This window comes from Neophocaena asiaeorientalis, unplaced genomic scaffold, assembly GCF_003031525.2.
Source record: "Neophocaena asiaeorientalis asiaeorientalis breed wild unplaced genomic scaffold, Neophocaena_asiaeorientalis_V1.1 scaffold82, whole genome shotgun sequence".
In the NCBI taxonomy this organism is placed as follows: domain Eukaryota; kingdom Metazoa; phylum Chordata; class Mammalia; order Artiodactyla; family Phocoenidae; genus Neophocaena; species Neophocaena asiaeorientalis.
In genome coordinates, this window is record NW_020173068.1 from 2015777 (window position 1) to 2042335 (window position 26559).

A 26559-nucleotide genomic window follows, 5' to 3' on the forward strand; every position below is an offset into this window, starting at 1 on the left:
CTTCTTTCAGGTAGCAGTAACCACTCCCTTCCCCACACGTTCCCCCTCCCCACCTCCAGTTGCTGGGCCTGTGTCTTCATTGAGGGAAATTCTCCCATCACTTTAAACCCAATGCTTTTCAGGAACATGACTTTGGGGTAAAACTTTGCTGGTGTAAATGGCATGCACAAGGGCCCCAGCTCTGTCTCTAGCTTACCCCGTGGCCATAGACTAGACTGTCCCCTCTGTGAAGACAGGAGTGTTGAGGGATATTTAGGTGTCAGTGCCAAAACTTTTGGGTTCTCTGTCAGAGCTTGGAGAATATTCTTGATCTTGCTGTGGTCAGAGCATTGAAGAGTTGAGAGACAAGCAAGGAGAGTGCAGGGGTCAGCCAGGGTGATGGTGAACTGGCTGGCAGGAGGTGGCACAGCTGAGTGGGCCAAGGTTACTGTGACTCTCAGTCCATTAGTCCATCAGCAATGTGGGTGATGAGATGAAGGTGGTAGTGGCTCCTTATATCATCCATCATTGTCCAAAAGTTTAAGGGTTACTGAGTCTAACACCTCATTTTACATATAGGGACACTGAGGCCCAGGAGGGGAAGGACTTGCCCAAGTTCACAGAGTAGGGCAGAAGCTGAAGCAGGACTGGAACCCAGACCTCCTGGCTCCCATATGGGAAGGACAGAGAGGTGGACAGGAGGAGAACAGGGGACATCTCCTCCACTCTTGGCCCCCCATGGCCCATAATTTGGCTGTGGCCACGTAGATGATCACAAAGACCTTGATGTCCGGGAAGTGGGAGCTGACAAGGTCCACCTGCAGCTGCCGTGGGCCACTCTTGGAGGGGATGATGTTGAATTGGACTGAGGCCCTCTCTTGGGGCTGCAGGCTGGGCACACTGGGGAGATGGGAGAAAGGCAGACCTTCAGCTCTGTCTCCTTCCTGAACCTGGTCTGCCAGTCCACAGCTCTCCAGAGCACTTAGGATCAAGGTCACACCTTGTGGCTTGACATTCAAGCCTTTCAATATGCTTTCAGCTTAGTTATCCCTTCTACCACTTCTTGCTTCTTTTAACCAGTCAGGCTAGTCTCCTCCCTGTGCCCTGAACATACCTTACACTTCCCCTCCTCTGGGCTTTTGTCTGGTCTGTTCCTCCTACCTAGAGTCCCCTTCCCATTCCAATTACATCTGAGGCCCAGATTAAGTTTTTCTTCTTCCAGGAGACCTTCCATGGCTATACCAGCCATGGAGACCTCTGACTGGGAAGTTCTCCATCCTTCTTGATCCCTGAAAATCTCCTCAATTCATCACTTAAGCCCCAGCTTAAATACCAGCTCCATTGGGGCTTTCTCCTGGTCCCACCCAATCCCAACTCAAGGGCTATCTCTGAGTTCTTGGACCTTGAGGGTCCATCCCTTTGTACAAATCACACTGTCTTCATTTGAAGAGCCATATATTGCTGAGAGTCCTTCTTCAGGTAGAACCGCATCTGTTCATCTTGGTGTTCCCAACAGTTGACAGGTGGGTCAGAGCACAGGCCAATATGATGAAGGACCATATGAGTGTGAGTGAGTGAATGAATGAATGAATGAGTGAATGATTGAGAATAAGTAAATAAATGAGTACACTGATAAATAGAATATATGTGAATGAATGCATACATGAATGAATAGGTAAATGAGTGAGCAAATTAAAGAAAATGAGTGGATGAATGAACCAGTCAAAACTGAGCTGAGTAAATACATGAATGAATGAGTGAAAACATGAAAAAAGTGTGAATGAATGAGTGAAGGAGAGAGTAAATGAATAAGAGTGAGTGAATGAATAAGTAAATGGATAAATGAAAGAAAATATGAATGTGAATGAGTGACCAAATAAGTTAATTATTAAATAAAGAAATGAATAAATGAAGAAAGGCTGATGTGTCTAGGCAGTGGGCTGGTTCCTGGGGATCCAGAATCTCTCCCTCCTCCCCCTGCTGGCAGTGTCTTTATGGCCCATTTTATAAGGAAGGGCTATAAGCAGCCCTCCCACCCCAGGCTGACACTTACTCGATGCTGAGCTGTCCCTGGAGAAGGCCACTGCCCTCCACCATCAGCATACAGTCCTGCACTCTCTCCGAGAGGGGGTTGACCACCATCACTTCCACCCCCACCGCGGCTGGGCCAAGCACCTGGAGGGGCAGTACCCATAAGTCACCCCCCATCCTCCCCATCCTCCCAGGAAACCCATGATCTTGGCTGGGTCAGAGGATGGGGAGTTAAACTTGTCTACCCCTTGCTTCCACCTACCCCATTACTGAGATCTATCATTATATCCATACTCCTGCATCCACACCACTTATTCCAACCTTTGAGAGCTGAAGCCAGAGCTAAAAGCACAAACCCCCAGCCTCTGATGCCCTCCCCCAGCTCTGATGGAGGGCTGCCAGGAACAGCTTACAGGAGTCACCTTAATAGTGATGAAGTCCTCCAGAGTAATGTCCTTCTCCACCAGGAGCTTCTCTCCCTTGGTGACAAGGTACACGGCAGCCAAAAGGATCTTCTTGTCCTCTGTCAGGTCTTCCTTATATTGAGAGTAAGATATTGCAATTGGGATCTTTTTCTCTGGAAGGGAAAGCAGAGGTGGGAACTGGGATTCTGATGTTCTTTTTCAAAGAACCTAGAAAAGGAAGGGAAGGCTAAATTCATAGTTATACCCTCTATGATCCTTGCAACCAATCTGAGATAGTAATTACTATCATCAGTTCACAGATTAAGAAAGCTAAGGCTCAGAGAAGGTAATTTCTTGTCCAGTGTCACATAGCAAGTAAATCAAGGCTCCAAGATAAGGTCGGATTCAAATTCAGGCCAGTCAGCTACGATGACAGCAGACTGTCTCTCTAAGAGCTCCTGGAGATGTGTTTAGAATCCCCCCAATCATTCCAAAAGGAAATCTCTCACTCCATCAACAATTTATCCCATCAGGAATTCACTCACTGCTTAATGAGCACCTACTATGTGCTAGTGCAGAGAAGAGGGAGGCCAAAGGCCTACCTCAAGCTTCCAACTCAGTGAGGAGGCCAACTTCCTCACAGCTTCTCCAAATCCTCTCTCCCCATTAAGGCGCAGTTCCAGTCAGGCTCACCAACTGTGGAAAGGCTTCACTGATGCCCTTACCCAATCATCTTGTACCCTTTGCCTACTGAGCTCCTGTGGTTCTGGCCATTTCCATCTCTCTCTCATCAGCCACAAACAACCTGCCTATGCAGTCCCTTCTTTTTTTAAAAAAAATTAATTAATTTATTTACTTGTATATACATTTTTATTTTTGGCTGCGTTGGGTCTTTGTTGCTGCATGCGAGCTTTCTCTAGTTGTGACAAGCGGGGGCTACTCTTCATTGTGGTGCGCAAGCTTCTCACTGCGGTGGCTTCTCTTGTTCCAGAGCACGGGCTCTAGGTGTGTGGGCTTCAATAGTTGCAGCATGGGGGCCTTAGAACGCGTGGGCTTCAGTAGTTGTGGCACATGGGCTTAGTTGCTCCGCAGCATGTGGGATCTTCTTGGACCAGAGCTCAAACCCATGTCCCTTGCATTGGCAGGCAGATTCTTAACCACTGCACCACCAGGGAAGTCCCGTGCAGTCTCTTCTTTTGAGCATGGGTCACCACAGGCCATAGGTGACTGTTAGTCACATATATATATTTGACCACTATACATTTTTTTCTTTTAGGTACAACATGTCCTTTCCAGTTTGCCCAGGCTCTACCATCCCCTACTGCCTTATCGCTACTGCTTCCTTTATTTCTGTTTCCTTCCTGCCTCCAAAGGCATCTGTGGGAGAGATCCTTAAAGGATTCAAATTCTCTGTTCCCCAAGAGCTTTGCATATAGTCGATGCTTCTTGAATGCCCATAGCTGATCCATGTGTCAAAGTTCTACCATGTTTTTATGGGTCCCCTTAGTCCAGCAGGCCATTACTAGGAGAACCCTTACTACAGTACTAGTAATAATCATTTTAAAAGCTGACTTTTACTGAGGGATTAAAGTGTCTGGGGCACTTGGAAGCACATTCATGGATTAACTCATTTAATCCTTACAACAATCCCATGAGCAAGTATTATTATCCCCAGCTTATAATAATACCAACAATACTGACAATCACTACCATAAATTTAATGTTCATTAGTGGTAGGAATTATGCCAAATATTTTATATATGTTATATCATTTACTCCTTGCATGGTGGGAGATGAGTGGTTCTCAAAGTGTGGTCCTGGGACCAGTAGCATCAGCATCTCCTGGGAACTTATTAGAAGTGCAAATTTTAAGGGTCCAGAGTGAAGAACCACCAGATGCTCCCAATTATGCACATGGACAGAGCTTTGGACATTAGTTCAGACCACGGGAGAAGGGAGGAGAAAGACTACTCCTTACAATATTCAGAACAGAGCTCCTTGCAGTTCTGTAGGTCATGGACTCCACCAACAATCTAATAAAAACGGAGACCCTTTTCTTAGAATTAATGTTCTCAACAGCACCATCAACCACTAGGTATAACTGATAACTATAGACTACTTCATCCAACAAGAGCAGAATACACATTCTTCTCAAGCTCATATGGAATATTTCCCAAGAAAGACTGCATTCTGGACCATGAATTAACAAATTTAAAAGAATAAAAATTATACAATGTATGCTCTCAGACCACAAGAGAATTAATCTAGATATCAGTAACAGAAAGATAACTTGAAGACTCCAAAATATTTGGAGATTAAACCACACACTTGTAAATAACACTTAGGCTAAAGAAGATATCTTGAAAGAAATTTAAAAATATTTTGAATTAAATGAAAATATAACTTAAAATTTGTGGGATGCAGCAAAGCAGTGCTTAGGTAGAAATTTATAGCACTGAATGCATATATTAGAAAAGAAGAAAGATCTAAAAGCAACAAATATTAAATTTCCATCTTAAGAAACTAGAAAAAGAACAAATTAAATCCAAAGTAAGCAAAAGAAGAGAAATAAAATTTAGAAAAAAGCTAGATGAGAAATCAATAAAATTGAAAACAAGAAATCTAAAGAGAAAGTCACCAAAACCAAAAGCTGGTTTTTTTTTTCAAGATCAATAAAACTGATAAGCCTCCAGCCAGGCTAAATAAGAAAAAAAGAGAGAAGACACAAATTACTAATATCAGAAATGAAAGAGGGACACCACTATAGATCCCATGGACATTAAAAGGATAATAAAGGAATATTTTGAACAATCTTATGTTCACAAATTTTATAACCTAGATGAAATGTACCAATTCCTTGAAGACAGAATCTGCTAAAAGTCACAGAAGAAGAAACACACAATCAGAACAGGTCTATATCTATTAAAGAAATCAATAGTAAATCAAAGAATCAATAGTGAATAACCTTTCAAAACAGAAAACACTGTGCCCAGATGAGTTCAGTGGTGAATTCTACCAAGCATTCAAGGAAGAAATGACATCAATTCTCTACAGTCTCTTCCAGAAGACGGAAGTAGAGGGAATACTTCCTAAACCATTTCATGAGGGCAGCATAACTAATACCAAAACCAGACAAAGACATTACAGGAAAAGGAAATTACATACTGATATCACTCATGAACATTGATGCAAAAATCTTCAACAAAATATTAGCAAATTTAATCCAACAATATATAAAAAGAATTCTATACCTCGATCAAGTGGGATTTATTCAGGTATACGAGGTTACCTCAAAATTCAAAAATCAATTAATGTAACCCATTACATCAATAAACTAAAGAAGAAAAGTCACATGACCATATCAGTAGATGCAGAAAAAGCATTTGACAAAATCCAATACCTATTCATGATTAAAATTCTCAGCAAACTAGGAATAGCTGAGGAATTTCCTCAACTTGACAAAGAACATCTACAAAAAACTGATAGCTAACAACATACTTAACAGTGAGAAACTCAAAGCTTTCCCACTAAGAACAGAAAAAAGGCAAGGATGTCTCTCTCACCACTCCTTTTCAACACTGGACTGGAAGTCCCAGCTAAGGCAAAAAGGCAAAAAAGGAAATAAAAGGTATACATATTTGGAAGGAAGAAATAAAACTGTCTTTGTTCACAGATGACATGATTATCTATGTAGAAAATCTGAAAGAATCAATAATAAAAAACTCCTGGAAGTAATCATACTAATTACTAATTATAGCAAGGTCACAGGATATAAAGTTAATTTACAAAATTCAATCACTTTTTAAAATATACCAGCACTAAAATTCAAGTGGAATTTGAAATTTAAAATACCATTTATATTAGCATCCCCACAGTGAACAACGCAGGCATTAATCTAACAAAATATGTAGAAGATATGTATATACATGAGAAAAACTATAAAAAACTCTGATGAAAGAAATAAAAAACTAACTAAATTAATGCAGAGATATTCCATGTTCATGGATAGGAAGACTTGATATTGTCAAGATGTCAGTTCTTCCCAACTTGATCTATAGTCAAGGCAATTCCATCAAAATCCCAGAAAGTTATTTAATGGATATCAACAAATTGATTCTAAACTGATTTATGAAAAGAGGCAAAAGACCCAGAAGAGCCAACACAATATTAAAGGAAAAGGACATCAGAGGATTAACACTCCCTGACTTTGACTTACTATAAAACTACAGTAATCAAGAGTGTGGTATTGAAGAAAGAATAGACAAATCAGTGGAACAAAATAGAGCCCAGAAGTAGATCCACACAAATATAGTCAACTGATCTTTGATAAAGGAGCAATGGAGAAAAGATTGTCCTTTTAATAAGTGGTGCTGGAACAACTGGACATCCACACTAAAAAAAAGATTCTAGACACATATGTTATACCCTTTACAAAAATGAAATTAAAATGGATCATAAGCCTAAATGTAAAGTGTGAAACTATAAAACATCTAGACAATAACATAGGAGAAAACCTAGATAATATTGGGTATGATGATGACTGAACTTTTAGGTATAATACCAAAGGTATTGATCCGTGAAATAAAAAATTGATAAATTGCACTTTATTAAAATTAAAAACTTCTGCTCTGTGAAAGAACTGTCAAGAGAATGAGCAGGTGAGCCAAAAACTGGGAGAAAATATTTGCAAAAGACACATCTGATAAAAGACAATTATACAAAATATACAAAGAACTCTTAAAATTCAACAATAAGAAAATGAACAACATGATTAAAAAATGGGCAAAAGATCTATACAGACACCTCACCAAGAAGATGTACAGATGCATATGAAAAGATGCTCACATCATACATCATTATGAAATTTCAAATTAAAACGAGATACAACCACATACCTATTAGAATTACAAGAATCCAAAACACTGACATCACAAAATGTTGGAGAGGATGTGGAGCAACAGGAACTCTCATTCATTGATGGTGGGAATGCAAAGTGTTACAGCCATTTTGGGATACTTTGGCAGTTTCTTAGAAAACTAAACATATTCTTAGCACACCATTAGCAATCATGCTCCTTAGTATTTACCCATATAAATTGAAAACGTGTTCACAAAAAAACCTGTACATGGATGTTTATACCAGCTTTACTCATAATTGCCAAAACTTGGAAGCAATTAAGGTATTCTTCAGTAGGTGAAGGAATCAATCAACTGTGGTATATCCATATAAAGGAATACTATTCAGTGATAACAAAAAATGAGCTATCAAGCTATGAAAAAATCATGAGGAATCTTAAGTACTTATTTCTAAGTGAAAGACACCAATCTGAAAAGGCTACACACTGTATGATTTCAACTCTATGATATTTAGGGAAAGGCAAAACTTTGGCGACAGTAAAAGGATCAGTGGTTGCTAGGGGTTTGAGATGAGGGAGGGAGAAGTGAATAGGTGAAGAACAGGGAATTTTAGGGCAGTGAAACTATTCTGTATGATACTCTAATGATGGATACATGTCATACATTTGTCAAAACCCACAGAATGTACAATACAGAGTGAACTCTAATGTAGACTATGGACTTTAGTTAAGAATAACATGTACCAGTATTAGCTTGTCAACTGTAACAAATGTACCACACTAATTCAAGATGCTAATAATAGGGAAATATGGGAGGTGGTGAGGGGTATATGGGAACCCTCTGGACTTTTTGCTCATTTTTTCTGAAACCAAAACTACTAAAAAAAAGCCTATTAATTTAAAAAATTATAAATTTTAATAAATTATTTATATTTAATAGCTATAAAATTTGTCTTAGTAATTCCATTTTTGTGAATGTATTCTAACAAAACAGTCCAAAATCTAGATCAAAAAAAGGGAATTTTTTTCACCAAGATGTTTACTTTAGTGCTTTTTAGAAATAGCAATAACTGATAACTACCCAAAAGAAGGGAAAAGATGAAATAAATCACCATATATTTGTTTACAGATTATACATCCATTCAAATGATGTGAATGAAGAGCTTATAAAAATATTTAAATTACAATGTAATATGAAAGGAGCAGGGCACTAATGAGTGTTTGTGATATCATTAGAACTGTTTTTCTTTTTTCTTTTTTTGGCAGGCTTTTACAAACTGCCAACAAACACATGAAAGAATGCTCAACATCATTAATCATTAGAGAAACGCAAATCACTAATTCATTGATTAATCAACTCCTTAATATTTGTTTGATAATTTCTGAGTGCTAGAAAATGTGTGCAAATTTTGCATTCTATTCCATAATAACTTTGTGTTAATATAAATAGTGCATTAATTTATATAACATAGAATGATACAGCACCATATATCCAAGATGATAGGAAGCCCAGTTTGAGAAGCATACACAAATATATTTTGATGTTCCTAATATCTTAAACATTAATTAGAATGTGTATGTGTGTGTGTGTATTTACTGTGTCTATGTCTCTATCTGTGTGTATATTTGACTGAAAGCAAATTGATTATAGATTTTGGTGACCATACATAGAACCAAACATTTTAACAGATTCTTTTGTTTAATTTTCCTTTTTTAATTAAAAAAAGGAAAATTTACTGGACTTATATTCTGTAATATCTTTTTTATTTTAATAAAAATATAAAGACCCTATTTTGGAACCAAAAATAATTATTTATTTTGCTGCACTGGATCTTAGTTGCGACACATGGGATCTTTGTTGCCATGTGCAGGATCTTTAATTGTGACATGTGGGATCTTTAGTTGCAGCATGCGAACTCTTGGTTGTGGCATGTGGGATCTAGTTCCCTGACCAGGGCTCAAACCCGGGCCCCCTGCATTGGGAGCACAGAGTCTTAGTCACTGGACCACCAGGGAAGCTCCAGAACTGTTTTTCAAAAAGCAACAGGCATTAAAAATTTGGAAGGAAAACGTTAACAATTTGTAGGTGGGTGGCAGGATCATAGGTGATCTTTCCCTTCTACTCTCCAAATCTTTAATGAATATGTATTACTTTTTTTTGAATATTTGAATTTTATTTTTTTATACAACAGGTTCTTATTAGTTGTCCATTTTATACATATTAGTGTATATATGTCAGTCCCAATCTCGCAATTCATCACACCACACCCCACACCCCCGTCACTTTCCCCACTTGGCGTCCATACATTTGTTCTCTACATCTGTGTCTCTATTTCTGCCCTGCAAACTGGTTCATCTGTACCCTTTTTCTCGGTTCCACATATATGGGTTAATATACAATATTTGTTTTTCTCTTTCTGACTTCACTTTGTGTGACAGTCTCTAGATCCATCCACGTCTCTACAAATGACCCAATTTCGTTCCTTTTTATGGATAATATTCCATTGTATATATGTACCACATCTTCATTATCCAATCGGTGGTTGATGGGGATTTAAATTGCTTCCATGACCTGGCTATTGTAAATAGTGCTGCAAATGGACATTGGGGTGCATGTGTCTTTTTGAATTATGGTTTCATCTGGGTATATGCCCAGTAGTGGGATTGCTGGGTCATATGGTAATTCTATTTTTAGTTTTTTAAAGAACCTCCATACAGTTCTCCATAGTGGCTGCATCAATTTACATTCCCACCAACAGTGCAAGAGGATTGCCTTTTCTCTACACCATCTCCAGCATTTGTTGTTTGTAGATTATCTGATGATGCCCATTCTAACTAGTGTGAGGTGATAATCATTATAGTTTTGATTTGCATTTCTCTAATAATTAGTGATGTTGAGCAGCTTTTCGTGTGCTTCGTGGCCATCTGTATGTCTTCTTTGGAGAAATGTCTATTTAGGTCTTCAGACCATATTTGGATTGGGTTGTTTGTTTTTTTAATATTCAGCTGTATGAGCTGTTTATATATTTTGGAGATTAGTCCTTTGTCCATTGATTCGTTTGCAAATATTTTCTCCCATTCTGAGAGTTGTCTTTTCGTCTTGTTTGTAGTTTCTGTTGCTTTGTAAAAGCTTTTAAGTTTCATTAGGTCCCATTTGTTTATTTTTGTTTTTATTTCCATTACCCTAGGAGGGGGATCAAAAAAGATCTTGCTGTGATTTATGTCAAAGAGTGTTCTTCCTGTGTTTTCCTCTAAGGATTTATAGCATCCAGTCTTATATTAGGTCTCTGATCACTTTTGAGTTTATTTTTGCATATCGTGTTAGGGAGTGTTCTAATTTCATTCTTTTACATGTAGCTGTCCAGTTTTCCCAGCACCACTATTGAAGAGACTGTCTTTTCTCCATTGTACTTCCTTGCCTCCTTTGTCACAGATTAGTTGACCATAGGTGTGTGGGTTTATCTCTGGGGTTTCTATCCTGTTCCATTTATCTATATTTCTGTTTTTGTGCCAGTACAATATCGTCTTGATTACTGTAGCTTTGAAGCATAGTCTGAAGTCCGGGAATCTGATTCCTCCAGCTCCGTATTTTTCCCTCAAGACTGCTTTGGCAATGCGGGGTCTTTTGTGTCTCCATAGAAATTTTAAGATTTTTTGTTTTAGTTCTGTAAAAAGTGCCATTGGTAATTTGATAGGGATTGCCTTGAATCTGTAGATTGCTTTAGGTAGTATAGTCCTTTTCACAATATTAATTCTTACAATCCAAGAACATGGTATATCTCTCCATCTGTTTGTTTCATCATGGCTAATGGTTTATCAATTTTGTTTATCTTCTCAAAGAACCAACTTTTAGTTTTATTGATGTTTGCTTTTGTTTCCTTTGTTTCTATTTCATCTATTTCTGCTTTAATCTTTATGATTTCTTTCCTTCTACTAACTTTGGGTTTTGTTTGTTCTTCTTTCTCTAGTTCCCTTAGGTGTAAGGTTAGATTGTTTATTTGAGGTTTTTCTTGTTTCTTGAGGTAGGCTCGTATAGCTATAAACTTCCCTCCTAGAACTGCTTTTGCTGCATTCCATAGGTTTTGGATCGTCGTGTTTTCATTGTCATTTGTCTCTAGGTATTTTTTGATTTCTTCAGTGATCTCTTGGTTATTTAGTAACGTACTGTTTAGCCTCCATGTGTTTGTGTTTTTTACTTTTTTCCCCTGTAACTGATTTCTCATCTCATAGCGTTGTGGTCAGAAAAGATGCTTGATATGATTTCAATTTTCTTAAATTTACTGAGGCTTGATTTGTCACCCAAGGTGTGATCTATCCTGGAGAATGTTCTGTGCGCACTTCAGAAGTAAGTGTAATCTGCTGTTTTTGGATGGAATGTCCTTTAAATACCAACTAAATCTATGTGCTCTATTGTATCATTTAAAGCTTGTGTTTCCTTATTTTCTGTTTGTGTGATCTGTCCATTGGTGTAAGTGAAGTGTTAAAAGTCCCCCATTATTATTGTATAACTGTCGATTTCCTCTTTTATAGCTGTTACCAGTTGCCTTATGTATTGAGGTGTCCCTATGTTGGGTGCATATATATTTATAATTGTTATATCTTCTTCTTGGATTGATCCCTTGATCATTATGTAGTGTCCTTCCTTGCCTCTTGTCACATTCTTTATTTTAAAGTCTATTTTATCTGGTATGGGTATTGTTACTCCAGCTTTCTTTTGATTTCATTTGCATGGAATATCTTTTTCCATCCCCTCACTTACAGTCTGTATATGTCCCTAGGTCTGAAGTGGGTCTCTTGTAGACAGCGTATATATGGGTCTTATTTTTGTAACCATTCAGCGAGCCTGTGTCTTTTACTTGGAGCATTTAATCCATTCACATTTAAGGTAATTATTGATATGTATGTTCCTATGACCATTTTCTTAATTGTTATGGGTTTGTTTTTGTAGGTCTTTTTCTTCTCTTGTGTTTCTCACTTGGAGAAGTTCCTTTAGCGTTTGTTGTAGAGCTGGTTTGGTGGTGCTGAATTCTCTTAGCTTTTGATTGTCTGTAAAGATTTTGATTTCTCTGTCGAATCTGAATGAGATCCTTGTTGGGGACAGTAATCTTGGTTGTAGGTTCTTCCCTTTCATCACTTTAAATATATCATGTCACTCCCTTCTGGCTTATAGAGTTTCTGGTGAGGAATCAGCTGTTCATCTCATGGGAGTTCCCTTGTATGCTACTTGTCATTTTTCCCTTGTTTTCAACAATTTTTCTTTGTCTTTAATTTTTGCGAATTTGATTACTATGTGTCTTGACATGTTTCTCCTGGGTTTTTCCTGCCTGTTACTCTTTGTGCTTCCTGGACTTGAGTGGCTATTTCCTTTCTCATGTTAGGGAAGTGTTTGACTATAATCTCTCCAAATATCTTTTTGGGTCCTTTCTCTCCCTTCTCCTTCTGGGACCCCTATAATGCAAATGTTTTTGCATTTAATGTTGCCTCAGAGGTCTCTTAGGCTGTCTTCATTTGTTTTCATTCTTTTTTCTTTATTCTGCTCCATTGCAGTGTACTCCACCAGTCTGTCTTCCAGGTCACTTATCCGTTCTTCTGCCTCAGTTATTCTGCTATTGTTTCCTTCTAGTGTATTTTTCATTTCAGTTATTGTATCATTCATCTCTGTTTGTTTGTCCTTTAATTATTCTAGGTATTTGTTATTTAATTCTTCTAGGTCTTTGTTAAATTCTTCTTGCATCTTCTCGATCTTTGCCTCCATTCTTTTTCCAAGGTCCTGGATCATCTTCACTACCATTATTCTGAATTCTTTTTCTGGAAGGTTGCCTATCTCTACCTCACTGAGTTGTTTTTCTGGGGTTTTATCTTCTTCCTTCATCTGGTACATAGCCCTCTGTCTTTTCATCTTGTCTATGTTTCTGTGAATGTGGTTTTTTCCTCACAGGCTGCAGGATTGTAGTTCTTCTTGCTTCTGCTGTCTGCCCTCTGGTGGATGAGGCTATCTAAGAGGCTTGTGCAAGTTTCCTGATGGGAGGGACTGGTGGTGGATAGAGCTGGGTGTTGCTCTTGTGGGCAGAACTCAGGAAAACCTTAATCCACTTGTCTGCTGATGGGTGGGGCTAGGCTCCTTCCCTGTTGGTTGTTTGGCCGGAGGCAACCCAACACAGGAGACTACCTGGCTCTTTGGTGGGGCTGATGGCAGACTCTGGGAGGGCTTACTCCAAGGAGTACTTCCCAGATGTTCTTCTGCCAGTGTCCTTGTCCTCACAGTGAGCCACAGCCATCCCCTGCCTCTGCAGGAGACCCTCTAACACTAGCAGGTACGTCTGGTTCAGTCTCATATGGGGTCACTGCTCCTTTCCCTGCGTCCCGATGCGACCACTTCTTTGTGTGTGCCCTCCAAGAGTGGAGTCTCTGTTTCCCCTAGTCCTGTCAAAATCCTGCAATCAAATCTCGCTAGCCCTCACAGTCTGATTCTCTAGGATTTCCTCCTCCCGTTGCCGGACCCTCAGGTTGGAAAGCCTCATGTTGGGCTCAGAACCTTCACTTCAGTGAGTGGACTTCTGTGGTATAAGTGTTCTCCAGCTTGTGTGTCACCCACCCAGCAGTTACGGGATTTGATTTTATTGTGATTGCTCCCCTCCTACTGCCTCACTGTGGCTTCTCCTTTGTCTTTGGATGTGGGGTATGTCTTTTGGTGAGTTTCAGTGTCTTCCTGTCTATGATTGTTCAGCAGTTAGTTGTGATTCACGTGCTTTCATAAGAAGGAATGAGCGCACGTCCATCTACTCTGCCATCTTGCTCCTGCTTTCCCCTATGTAGCTGTATTACTTTTAATATGAAAAAAACCAGGAGAAAGTGTATGTTAATTAACATTTCCTTGTGAAGTGTTATTTTGTGATTTAGACTGTGTGAAAAATAAGTGACAGAAAAGCAAAAAATATGTGACACCTCCTTCACATATTTTCACATCCTGTCAAAACACACAAGGTTTCACTTAGCTGAAACTGGTTCAGAGGAGAAATGTCTTTATTTAATCAAATCCTTCAGAATGTATGTGCTGGTGGGGTAGGGGAGAGAGAAAGACAGGGACAGAGGAAGAATATGGGAGGAAAGGGGAGGGGAGAGGACTGAGGGTGGTTGTGGGTTGTAGCTGATGCCTGCAGAATTCTTGGGACAGGGTCTGGCACATGTAGGCACTTAATAAACATCTCTTACTGGTCCATTCCTCTCACACCAAACACCTGGAGCCAGATGAGCTCTGAAATTTGTTGGATTTTAGAAAGGTAACACAGGGCATATTCCACATACTATGAAATGCTCCCAGCAGGTATTTATTCAGTGTGTGAATATTCATACTAAGTGGGATCACCTGAGCATTATATGTTTGCCACTAGATGATTGTGTACTTTTATTACTATCTTCATTATTCAGCCCCTCTGAACCTCAGTTTTCTCATCTGCAAATGCTCAGAAATATCCCTTTCTTTCCTGGGAATGAATGTAGGATGCCGGGAAGTCTGCCCCCAACCCCAACCCTCCTGGAAAAGGAGCTGGGCCAACCAGGTCCCACCCAGCTGTGGCGTTCTTATCTTCTTCTAGCCCCAGCTTCACTGCATGGGATTCATGCAGGATCTCTGCCACCGTCTTGTGGGTGTAAAGTATGGTGACTTGGACCCACTGGACCCAGGATGTGAGGTTAGCCAAGCAAAGGACCAGTCTCAGGTCATGGCCCAGCACGGGCGGCTCCAGCACCTTGAACTTTCCAGTGATGCTGGGCTTATTGGCAGGCTCCAGGAGGTCATCATGCCAGAGATCATGGCTGACCACACTGTGGACCTGGGCCCTCCTTCCAGAGGCTTCCACTCTTAACAGCTTCTTCATGGTCTTGCTGTACATCTGTCTCTCCTTCTGGGATCCTGCAGGGCATCGGACATCATGAGGCAGGTATTCTCTCCTCTGCCACCTGTCCCAGGGCCAGCTCTTCTCATTTTCCCTTTTCTCTAGATAAAACCACCACTCGATCCCCACTTTAACTTACCATGGCTGTCGGAGGTCTCAAATTGGAAGCTCAAGAGCCATATGCAGACCTCATCCATATGTATTGTGTTTGATTCTGGACTATTTAAATAAAATTTTAATCAGTTGCCAACAACTTCAGGTTAGTAAATTTCACATAACATTATAGATGTTTAGCCCCTCTAACAGCTGGATCTGAAGTCTCATATGATAATGATAGCTGACACTTTTGTAGACTTGCTATATGCCATACACACATATGTATATACACACACACACACACACATATATATATATATATATATATATTTTTTTTTTTTTTCCTAGGAGGAAGGTACTATATTATCATCCCTATTTTACAGATAAGGAACCTAAGGCACAGAGAAGTAAAGCAACTTGTAAGGGAGCTGGAATTTGAACCCAGGCAGTCTGGCTCCAACTTCCATGTTCTTAATCATGCTCCCTTCCCACTCTCTACATGGCAGTTATGGTCTAGAGCTGAGTAAGGGGTGCTCTCTCTGGAAGGGAGTATACTTGCTTGTTCGCCATGGTCTCCACCTGTAATTCTCCCACTGGCCTGCTGCACCCATGGCTTGCCATCTGCAAGCTCCTGAAGACATGTGAGTTTAGGAACCCTGATCATCCACTTACCCTGTTGCTAGCACAGACTTCTCTCTCTCTTTTTTGATCTCCAGATCAACACACAACCTGACAGCCCCCACCTCACCCCCAGGATATTCCACAGGTGCCTCCAACCCAACCAGACATGCCATCTTCTGCCTGGCAGCATTCCCCATTTCAGCAAACAGCTCCACCATTCACCCAATATACAAACTGGAAACTGGATGTGTCCTTGACTCTCCCCTCATCTTTACCACTCACAGCTGATGAGACTGCAAGTTCTGCCAAGCATCCTCATTGATCTCTGGAATCTTCCCCCTTCTCCCATCATTCTTTTCCCCTCATACCATTGTACAAAATGTCTCAACATCAGATCAATTTGCCACCAGGTCACTGTGGACTTTTTCTTACTATTATCATTACCTTGTCCCTCCAAGTCTCAGTTTCCCATCTATGAAGTGAGGAGAAGAGGTGCAAAGGCTAGGCCCCAAGCACAGTGCTCAGGAATGCCCCTCCCTTCCTGAGGATGTGGGCTGCATGCCCCCTCTAGTCCTTTTTCCACCCTGATCCTTCCAAGATCCAACTCTGATAGTTCTGATTCCCTCCTTGAACCCTGTGTTGTGCTGCTTCTCAAACGTTCTCCCAAGTACCTCTCTACTGTGTGACCTGGGCTTGAAGGGACACATGTGGACCTAAAGGTTCTTTAACATATCATGTTTTATTATTAAAATGTATGTGAATTGTTCATTCTATTCCATAATGTACTCATAATATATTTTTACTAAGAAAATGTTTCATTTGCCTGCCAAAACTTCTAAAGTCAGTTTCTCAGGGAGGGCTTCTCTGGCCACCTGATTTTTTAAAACAGCTTTATTCAGATATATGATAATTCCATAACAAGCAATCCACCAGTTTAAAGGTTACAAGCCAGTGTTTTTTAGTACATTCACAGAGTCGTGCACTCATCACCACAATCTAATTTCAGAACAATTTCTGTCACCTCAAAGAAACTCTGTAACCATTAGCAGTCACTTCCCATTCCTCCCTGCCCCACCCATAGCCCTAGGCAACTGTTAATTTAATTTCTAACTTGCCTATTCTGGGCATTTCATATAAAGAGAGTCATACAATGTGTGGTCCTTTGCGACTGGCTTTTTTTTCACTTAACATAATATTTTTAGGGTTCATTCATGTTGTAGCATACATCAGTACTCGATTCCTTTTTATTGCTAAATAATACTCCATTGTATGGACAGACCACATTTTATTTATCCGTTGACGGATGTTAGGGTTGTTTCCACTCTAGCTATTTTGAATAATGTTGCTATGAAGGTTCATGTACAAGTTTTTGGGTGGATGTTATTTTTCATTTCTTTTGGGTGTATACCTAGAAGTGCATCTGCTAGGTTGTTACGTTAACTCTGTGTTTAACATTGTGAGGAAGTGTCAAAGAGCTTGCACCATTTTACATTCCCACCAGCAATGTACGAGTGTTCCAATTGCTCCACAATCTCACCAACTCTTATTGTCTGTCTTTTTGCTTATAGCAGTTCTAGTGGATATAAAGTGGTATGTTGTTGTGGTTTTGATTTGCATTTCCCTGATGATTAATGATGCTAAGCACCTTTTCATGTTTATTGGTCATTTGTATATTGTCCTTGGAGAAAGGCCTTTCAAATCCTTTGCCCATTTAAAAATTGGGTTATTTATCTATTTATTACTGAGCTATAAGAATTATTTATATATTATGGATACAAGTACCTTATTAGATACATGATTTGCAAATATTTTCTGTTCTGTGGGCTTTTCTTCTTTCTTGATGGTATCATTTGTAGTACAAGTTTTTAATTTTGATGAAGTCCAATTTATCAATTTTTCCTTCTGTCATTTATGCTCTTGATGTCATATCCAAAAAGGTTCTGTTTAACTTAAGCTCATGAAGATTAACTCCTGTTTTCTTCTAAAAGCTTGTAATTTTAGCTCTTCGATATAGGTCAATGATCCATTTGAGTAAATTTTTTTGTATACTGTGTGATGTAGGAGGCCCATTTTATTCTGTGCATGTGGATAATTAGTGGTCCCAGCACCATCTGTTGAAAGACTGTTCTCATTCTTTCCCCACTGAATTGTCTTGGCACCCTTGTCAAAATCAATTAAACATAATTTTAAGAGTTTATTTCTGGATTCTATTTCATTGATCTATATGTCCATTCTTATGCCAGTATCACACTATCTGGGTTATTGTATATTTATAGTAAGTTTTGAATTTGGGAAGTTTGAGCCCTCCAACTTTGTTCTTCTTTTCCAAGATTGTTTTGGCTATTCTGGTTTCCTTGAATTTCCAAGTGAATTTTAGGAACAGCTTGTCAATTTTGGGAAAAACTTAGCTGGAACTTTGATAGGGGTTTCATGGATTCTGTAGGTCAATTTTGGGGCATTGCCACCTTAAAAAAATAAAGTCTTTCAATCCATGAAAATGGGATGTCTTTCCATTTACTGAAGTCTTTAATTTCTTTCAACAATGTTTTGTAGTTTTCAGTGTACTAGACTTGCTCTTTTTTTGTTAAATTTATTGTTAAGTATTTTATTATTTTTGATGCTATTGTAAATGGATTTGTTTTCTTAATTTTATTTTCAGATTATACATTGCTAGTGTCCTGAAATACAATTAATTTTTAAAAATTGATCTTGTGTTCTACAATTTTTCTGAACTCATTTATTGGCTCTAATAACTTTTAGTGGATTCCTTAGGATTTTATATATACAAGATCATATCATGTGCAAATAGAGATAGTTTTACCTCTTCCTTGCAAATCTGGAAATTCTTCTATTTCTTTACTTTCCCTCCCACCTTCCCCTCCTACCTTCCTTCCTTTTCTTTCTTTTACTTTATTTTTTCTTCTTTCTTTTTATTTTTTAAAAAATTATGGTAAAATATACATAATATAAAATTTACCATCTTAACCATTTTTAAGTGTGCACTTCAGTGGCATTAGGTACATTCCTATTGTTGTGCTATCTTCACCATCATCCATTTCCAGAACTCTTTTCATCTTGCAAAACTGAAACTCCGTGTTCATTACAAAATAACTTCCCATCCCTCTTCTCCCAGCCACTGGCATCCACCATTCTACTTCTTGTCTTTAAGAATTTCACTACTCTATATACCTCATACAAGTGAAATTGTATGGCATTTGTCCATGTGGGACTGGCTTATTTCATTAGCATCATGCCTTCAAGGCTTCATCCATTTGTAGCATGTGTTAGAATTTCCTTCCTTTTTAAGGTTGAATAATATTCCGTTGTATGTATATACCGTGTTTTGTTTATCCATTCATCTCTTGATGGACACTTGGGTGGCTTCCATGTTTTTTTAGCTATTGTGAATAATGCTGCTATGAACATGGGTATAATATCTCTTCAAGTCCCTGTTTTCAGTTATTTTGGATATATATTCAGAAGTGGAATTGCTGGATTATCTGATAATTATATTTTTAATATTATGAAGAACTTCAATACTGTTTTCCACAGTGGCTGCACCATATAAAAATCCCAGCAACAGTGCACGTGTTCTAATTTCTCCACATCCTTATCAACACTTGTGCTTTTCTTACTTTCTTCTTCCATCTCCTCCTCCATCCCTTTATTCCTTTCTTTTTCCCTTCCTTCCTGACTTCTTTCCTTCTGTGATAGTAGCCACCCTAATTGTTATGAGGTGGTATCTCATTGTGGTTTTCATTTTCATTTCCATAATGATCAGTGATGTGAGCATATTTTCATGTGCTTATTGGCCATTTGTATACCCTCTTTGGAGAAATGTCTATTCAATCCTTTGCCTATTTTTTTTTTTTTTTTTTTTTTTTTTTTTTGCGGGGTTGTGGGGGAATAGGTAACAGCCTTCGTGAGATAGAATTCCCATACATTTAAGGTGTACAGTTTACTGGCTTTCAGTCTATTCAGAGTTATGTGTCCATCACCATGATTTTGATAGAACTTTTTCATTAGCCCATGAAATGAAACCGAAAGGAAACGCACACCCCTTGTCATCCCATCTGATCCGTCCCCTGCCCTAGACAACCAGGAATCTGAGTCCCTCTAGAGTTGTCTATTCCGGACATTGTGGAATCATAAAATATATTATTTAATCCTTTTCTTTTTTTTTTTTTTTTTTTTTTTTTTGCTGTCGAGTGTTTAGAGTTGTCTATATATTCTGGATATTAACCTCTTTTCAGATACATGATTTGAAAATATTTCCTCCTATTCTACAGGTTTCCTCTGTTGATAATGTCACAAAAGTTTGATGAGGTCCAATTTGTCTTTCCTTTTTTACCTTTGCCTTTGGTATCATATCCAAGAAATCACTGCCAAATTCAATGTCATGAAGCTTTTCTCCTATGTTTCCTGTTAAGAGTTTTATAGTTTTATGTCTTACATTTAGGTCTTTGATCCACTTTGAGTTAATTTTTGTGTATGGTGTAAGCTAAGGGTCCAAATTCATTCTTTTACATGTTGATATCCAGTTTTCCCAACACTGTTGAAAAGATCTCTATTTTTTTCTTGACTAATTTCCTTGGCTAATACTTCCATCACAATGTTGAACAAAATGGCAATGGTGTACAACATTGTATTTTCCTCATCTTAGGGGGAAAGCATTCAATCTTTTACCATTAGATATGATGTTAACCTGTAGAAGACTTTTATCAGGCTAAGTTCACTTCTATCCTTAATTTGTTAAGAACTTTTTATCATGAAGGTGTGTTGGATTTTGTTAAATATTTTTCTGCATCTATTGAGATGATCACATGGTTTTTGTCCAGTTTTTCTATTGATATGGTATATTACATTAATTAGTTTTCAATGTTAAATCCATCTTGCGTTCCTGTAATAAACCCTTGGTCATGGCATATAATCCTTTTTATGTGTTGTTGGATTCACTTTGCTAGTATTTTTGTTGACAATTTTTGCTTCTATGTTCATAAGGGATATTGATCTCTAGTTTTCTTTTCTTGTGATGTCATTATCTGGTTTTGCTATCAGGATAATACTAACCTCATAGAAAGAATTGGGAAATGTTCCCTCCTAATTTTTTGGGAGGAGTTTGTGAAGAATTGGTATTAACTCTTCTTTTAATGTTTGGTAGAATTCACCAGTGACATCATATGGGCCTGGTCTTTTCTTTGTGGGAAGTTTTAAATTACTACTCCAATCTCTTTACTTATTATAAATCTATTCAGATTTTCTAATTCTTCCTGAGGCAGTTTTGGTAATTCTTAGAGGAATTTGTCCATTTTATCTAAAGTTATCTAATATGTTGGTAAATAGTTGTTCATTCTGTCTCCTAATGAACTGTTTTATTCACAACTCTTTTGACACAAAATGTGTGGGAGTTTTCCACACCAACCAACTCTCCAACTCTCTGGTCACCACCTGGCTGTCCTGCATTTGAATTCAACCCAGACTCTAACTACCTGGAGTTAGTGTCAGATTCCACAGATTTAAAGGCTCAGTCCAAGACTGCCTGCAATTTAGACACCAGTCACAAGTATTGGGTGCCCAAGTTACCTACACTTCTGTTTGACTTGGTTACAAATTGGGGGTTACCATGACTGTGACGGCCCCAGGTTCAGTAATTTGCTAGAGCAGTTCACAGAACAGAAAAACAGTTTAGTTACTATTACCAATTTATATTAAAGGATATAACTTAGGAATAGGCAAATAGAAGAGATAAACAGAAGAAACATAGGGCAAGGTAGAAGGAGGGAGGAGGTAGCATGGAGCTTCCATGTCCTTTTTGGGAGGATAACCCTCTTAGTTCCTGGATGTGTTCACCAACCTGGTAGCTCTCTGCACCCTGTGTTTAGGGGGTTTTATGACAGTTTAATTATATAGGCATGATTGATTAAATTATTGGCCATTGGCATTTAACTCAATCTCCTGTCCCTTTCCCATCCCCAGAGGTTCAGGTGAAGTGTAAAGTTCTAATCTTCTAAGCATGGTTTTGGCCTTTTTGGCAACCAGCCCCATCCTGAGCTACCTGGGGACCCCCAGCCACCTGTCATCTCATTTCCATACAAAAGACACTCTTATCACTCCAGAGATTTCAAGGGTTTTTAGGAGCCATGTCCAGGAACTGGGGACAAAGACCAATTAGTTATTTTTTTTACCACACCCCTTATAATTTTTTTGTAAGTTTGGTAGTGATGTCCTCTCTGACCTTAGTAATATGAGTCTTCTCTCTGTCTAGCTAAAGATTTGCCAGTTTTGTTGATCTTTAAAAAATCAACTTTTGGTTTTATTGATTTTCTTCATTGTTTTTTATTTATTTCTCCTCTAATCTTTCTTATTTCCTCTTTCTGCTTTCTTTGGGTTTTATTTGCTCTACTTTTTCTAGTTTCTTAAGGTGGAAGGTTAGGTTATTTACTTGAGATCGCTCTTCTTTAATACAGGTATTTACAGCTATAAAGTTCCCTCTAGGTACTGCTTTATCTCACCTCATAAATTTTGGCATGTTGTGTTTTCATTTACTTTCATCTCAAAATATTTTCTAATTTCACTTGTGATTTCTTCTTTGACCCACTGATTATTTAGGTGTATGTATTGCTTCATTTCCACATATTTGTGCATTCCCCAAATTCCTTTCTGATTTTGATTTCTAATCTTATTCCATTGTGATCAGAGAATATACTTTGTATGATTTCCATCCTTTAAAACTTCTAAGGTTTGTTTTATGGATGAGCATATGGTCAATTCTAGATTATGTTCTATTTGGACTTGCCAGGAATGTGTATTCTGCTGCTACTGGGTGGGCCTTCTATAGATATCTGTTAGTGATCACCTGATTTTAATGACAAATGTTCACTTCCTCCCAATCTGTTCCTAAAATCCTTCTCTGCTTTATTTTCCCCCAGAATACTTATCACCATCTGAGATACTATTTATTTTACTTCTTCTTAACTTCTAACTGCCCCACTAGAATGTTAGCCCCTTTAAGGCAAGGGTCATGCATGTTTTGTTCTCTGGGTACCTGGCACACAGCAGATGTTCAATAAATATATATCAATACAGAGAAATGTGAAAATGTGCCTCATGTATCTCATAACATAAGCCAGTCTTACAATCAATAAAGCAAGGCCTTCCGACATATGGATCAAAGTCCTTAGGCATTCAAAGCCCATTATGTGCTATCAGCCTGCATTCATTCATTCATACAAATCCATATTGAGCATCACTATGTGGTAGATGCTGATACAGGAGCTGGAGATACAGCAGAAGACAAAATAGTCAGGTTTCCAGCCATACCAGAGTTCACAGTCTAGTTGGTGGGGAAAGAATAAAGATTCAAACAAATATCAGATTGTGATATGTACTTAGAAGGAAGCCAGTAGGGTCCTGAGACCCCTGGTCAGGCAGACTTGGGGTGAAGTCAGCAGGACCTTCCCAGGCAGAGAAAGCATCCTGTGCAAAGTCCTTTAGGTATAAAGGAGTCTCCAATGACCCTTTCACACTTGCTCTTGCCTGAACAAGCTGTGCCTTCCCCCATGCTGTTCCCTTGGCCATTTTGTACTTTGGCAGGCGGACAGCAACACGCTCTGCTGGGACTGTCTGCTTTCCTGTTCATCTTGTCCACTCTCCTACCTGACACTTGGGGGACCCACTAAATGCAAGAAGGAAGGGCACAGCAGAAAAGTGTAGAAAGAGACAGACAGCAGAGTAACAGAGAGGGAGAGAGAGGGTGGAAGGGGAGTTCCCTGGGGTCTGGTCACTGGGTCTCTGTGGATCAGCCTCTGAGCTCCAGCCCCACAGCCACTGGATGTGCTGGCTGGCCAGGCCCTGATCAACAGGTGCATGGTCTTCCCCGCTCACAGGCTGTAGTGGGCAGAATAGTGCCCACTATTGGTATGTCCAAGTCCTAACCCCTGGTACCTGTGAATATAACCTTATTTGGAAATAGGGCCTTTGCAGATTAATTAAGTATCCTGGGATAGGATCACCCTGGATTTACGGTGGGACCTAAAGTCTATGATTGATGTCATTGTAAGAGAAAGGAAATGGAGATTTGAGACACATAGGAGGAAAGAAGGCCATGTGGAGGCAGAAATTGGAGTGATGCAGCCAGAAGCCAAAGAATGCAGGGGCCATCATCAGCTGGAAGAATCAAGGAAAGATTCTCCCCTAGAGCCTTTGGAGGGAGTGTGGCCCTGCTAAACCTTGATTTTGAACTTCTGGCCTCTAGAACTATGAGAGAATAACTTTCTGATGGTTTAAGCTGCTACATTTGTGGTAATTTGTTATGGAAGCCCTAAGAAGCTAACAGGCAGGGCCAGAGGCAGATGGTTGAACTGCCAACCTGGCTCCCCTGCAAACCCCTGGCACCAGCCTCTGACTAAGATCTTGCCTCTGTGTTTAGTGCCTCTGCCTGAAGGTTAGCGGGGGAAGCTGCCTTCCTCCACTCTACTCTGAAGCCTGTTGCAGAAAGCCCACCTGAATCTGAGGACGGCCAGTGCGTTTTTTGTACACAGTTTCCTTTGCTTGGAAGGCTGGTTCCTCTTTGCTCAGCATCCAGGCTGACTCAGTGGTAGGGGCAAAGCGCATTGTCCCCAAGGACTCTGAATCTACTCTATCATGTATCCTCCTTCAGTGGATGGAGCAAGCAGACAGGCCCTGGCATTTCATCCACAGAATGGGATGCCCATGGCTTGGATGAACAGCACTGCTTACAGTGAATCTGGAATCAAGATGCATAGGGTCCTCTCCTGGAATGCCTTCCCAACCCTTCATCTCCTGGCTAAATCTACTCCCTTCAGGATCCCTTCCCATGGATGTTCTTCTTGCCCTCTCCTCCCTGGCTGGTTAGCAACCTGTCCTCTGGGCTTCCTCAGCCTTCTGGCCTCCCCAACACAGTACAGCTGATCACCCTGTACCATCCTGATGCTGTCCGCTCACCAGATGGTGAATCCTCTGGTCACTTCTCTTTCTCCCCTGCCTCTAAATCATGCCTGACACTTAGGGATGCTTTATTTCTTGAGCACATAAAAGAACCTGGCGTGGTACATGGCACATTGTGGGCACTCATGGAAGAGAGGAGCAGTCTAGCAGAGTGGAGAGGCAGAGGCTCTGAGATTACACAGAGGCTCTGGTTAGCATTCCAGCTCTTCTAGGTTTTGGAAACTTGGGGAAGTTACTTAACCTTCCTATGCTTCAACTTGCTTATGTAAGACGGGGTTTTTATGAATATTAAATGAAATAATGTGCAGACATTGCTTATCACCATGCTTAACAATATTTAGATGCTATTATTATTATTAACCTAGATGTAAAATCACTTGCCCCACAGTGGGCAATCAACAGTAGATAATATTATAATTAGATAGCGCAGCCAAGCGTAAAGGAATAGCATGGGCTCTGGAGCCAGACTCGCTACTCACTGGCTGTGTCCCTTCACTGAGTCTACTTCCCTCTGTGCACCTCTGCTTTTTCCTCTAACAAATAAATGTTATACCAGCATCTACCTTACAAGCTTGTGGGAACTGCTTTGTAAGCATTTGTTAAATAATAGAATTAAATAACATGTGAACATGGCCAGCCCACAGTGGGACTCAGCAGTGGTGACTACTGTTATTGGCATCTTGTAACAGGATGTTGATTTCTCATGTGGCCATGGCTAAAGCTTAGGATAAGAGACCCCAAACACCCCGTATTCTAAGTTTTAGAAACTGCCAGCAGATGGGACCAGGCATCAACCTGAAAGACTTATGAGAGAAGTAGTAGTTTGGAAGAGACCTTACCACCTACCATCCCTCACTGCCCACCCTGAGACAGTGAAGAAGAGAAGGTCATCAACATCAAGGGCCATGTTCCTAGAGAAGGAACTGGGGGAGTGTGTGTGTGTGTGTGTGTGTGTGTGTGTGTGTGTGTGTTGTGGGGTGTTTAAAAGAATCAATGTTAAAGTTTAGGGGTGCCTGCAGGAAGGAGCTGGCCGGTAAAGACTGGCAGAGTGCCTACAGGAAGGGGAAGCTGGCATTTCATCCTTGTGGGAGGTCTGCTTATTGAGCCATGTGTTCCCTGAGCACAGAGGACAGAACTGAAGGGAGATGGCAGGTGGGTAACAGCCCATCAAGAACTCTCCCCACCAGCTTTGGAGGTGGTCACAGCATCTAGATGAGTGTGGGGGCCACAGCCTTGCAAACCCCTCCAGAATCTGGGGACAAAAACTTCCATGCATGAGAGGGAAAGTGTGTGACTGCCAGTGGGGTGGGGGGGGGGGCTCCACTGCAAGAGAGGGCAATGTCTCAAGAAATCAGCAGTGCCTGGGGACAGCACAGGAGTGAGTCCCAAGGCAGCAGGCTGTAACGGAGCCACCACCTGTCCTCCCTGAGCTACGGAGTAACTAGGGCAGCAGCACCTGCCTGCCTTAGGGCACTGAATCCTCGCTCCCTGAAGTCAAAGGCATTTCCACTCTTCTGTCCTCCTCCTTCTTGGCCTAACACACCAGAAGACTTAGACCGGTGTTCTCAACATTGGCTGCACGTTGGAATTGCCTGGGGAGCTTTTATAAGTCCTGATGGCTGGGCCACACCCTCTAGAGACTGCAATTCACTTAGGGTGCAGTCAGGGCTGCTGTGGTAGATTAAAATGGCCATAATACTTTCTTTGCAAC

The 26559-nt window shown here is 39.9% G+C and overlaps 1 protein-coding gene across 1 annotated transcript in view; it reads right to left on the reverse strand.

Moving 5' to 3' along the window:
- Positions 1-596: 596 nt before the first annotated feature.
- The window catches only part of TGM6 (transglutaminase 6), a 36281-nt gene continuing 10318 nt past the window's right edge, over positions 597-26559 (reverse strand). Inside the window, 4 exon segments of the mRNA XM_024743042.1 lie at positions 597-879; positions 2033-2154; positions 2433-2596; positions 14864-15189. Of these exon segments, the coding sequence (XP_024598810.1) occupies positions 597-879; positions 2033-2154; positions 2433-2596; positions 14864-15189 (895 nt within the window).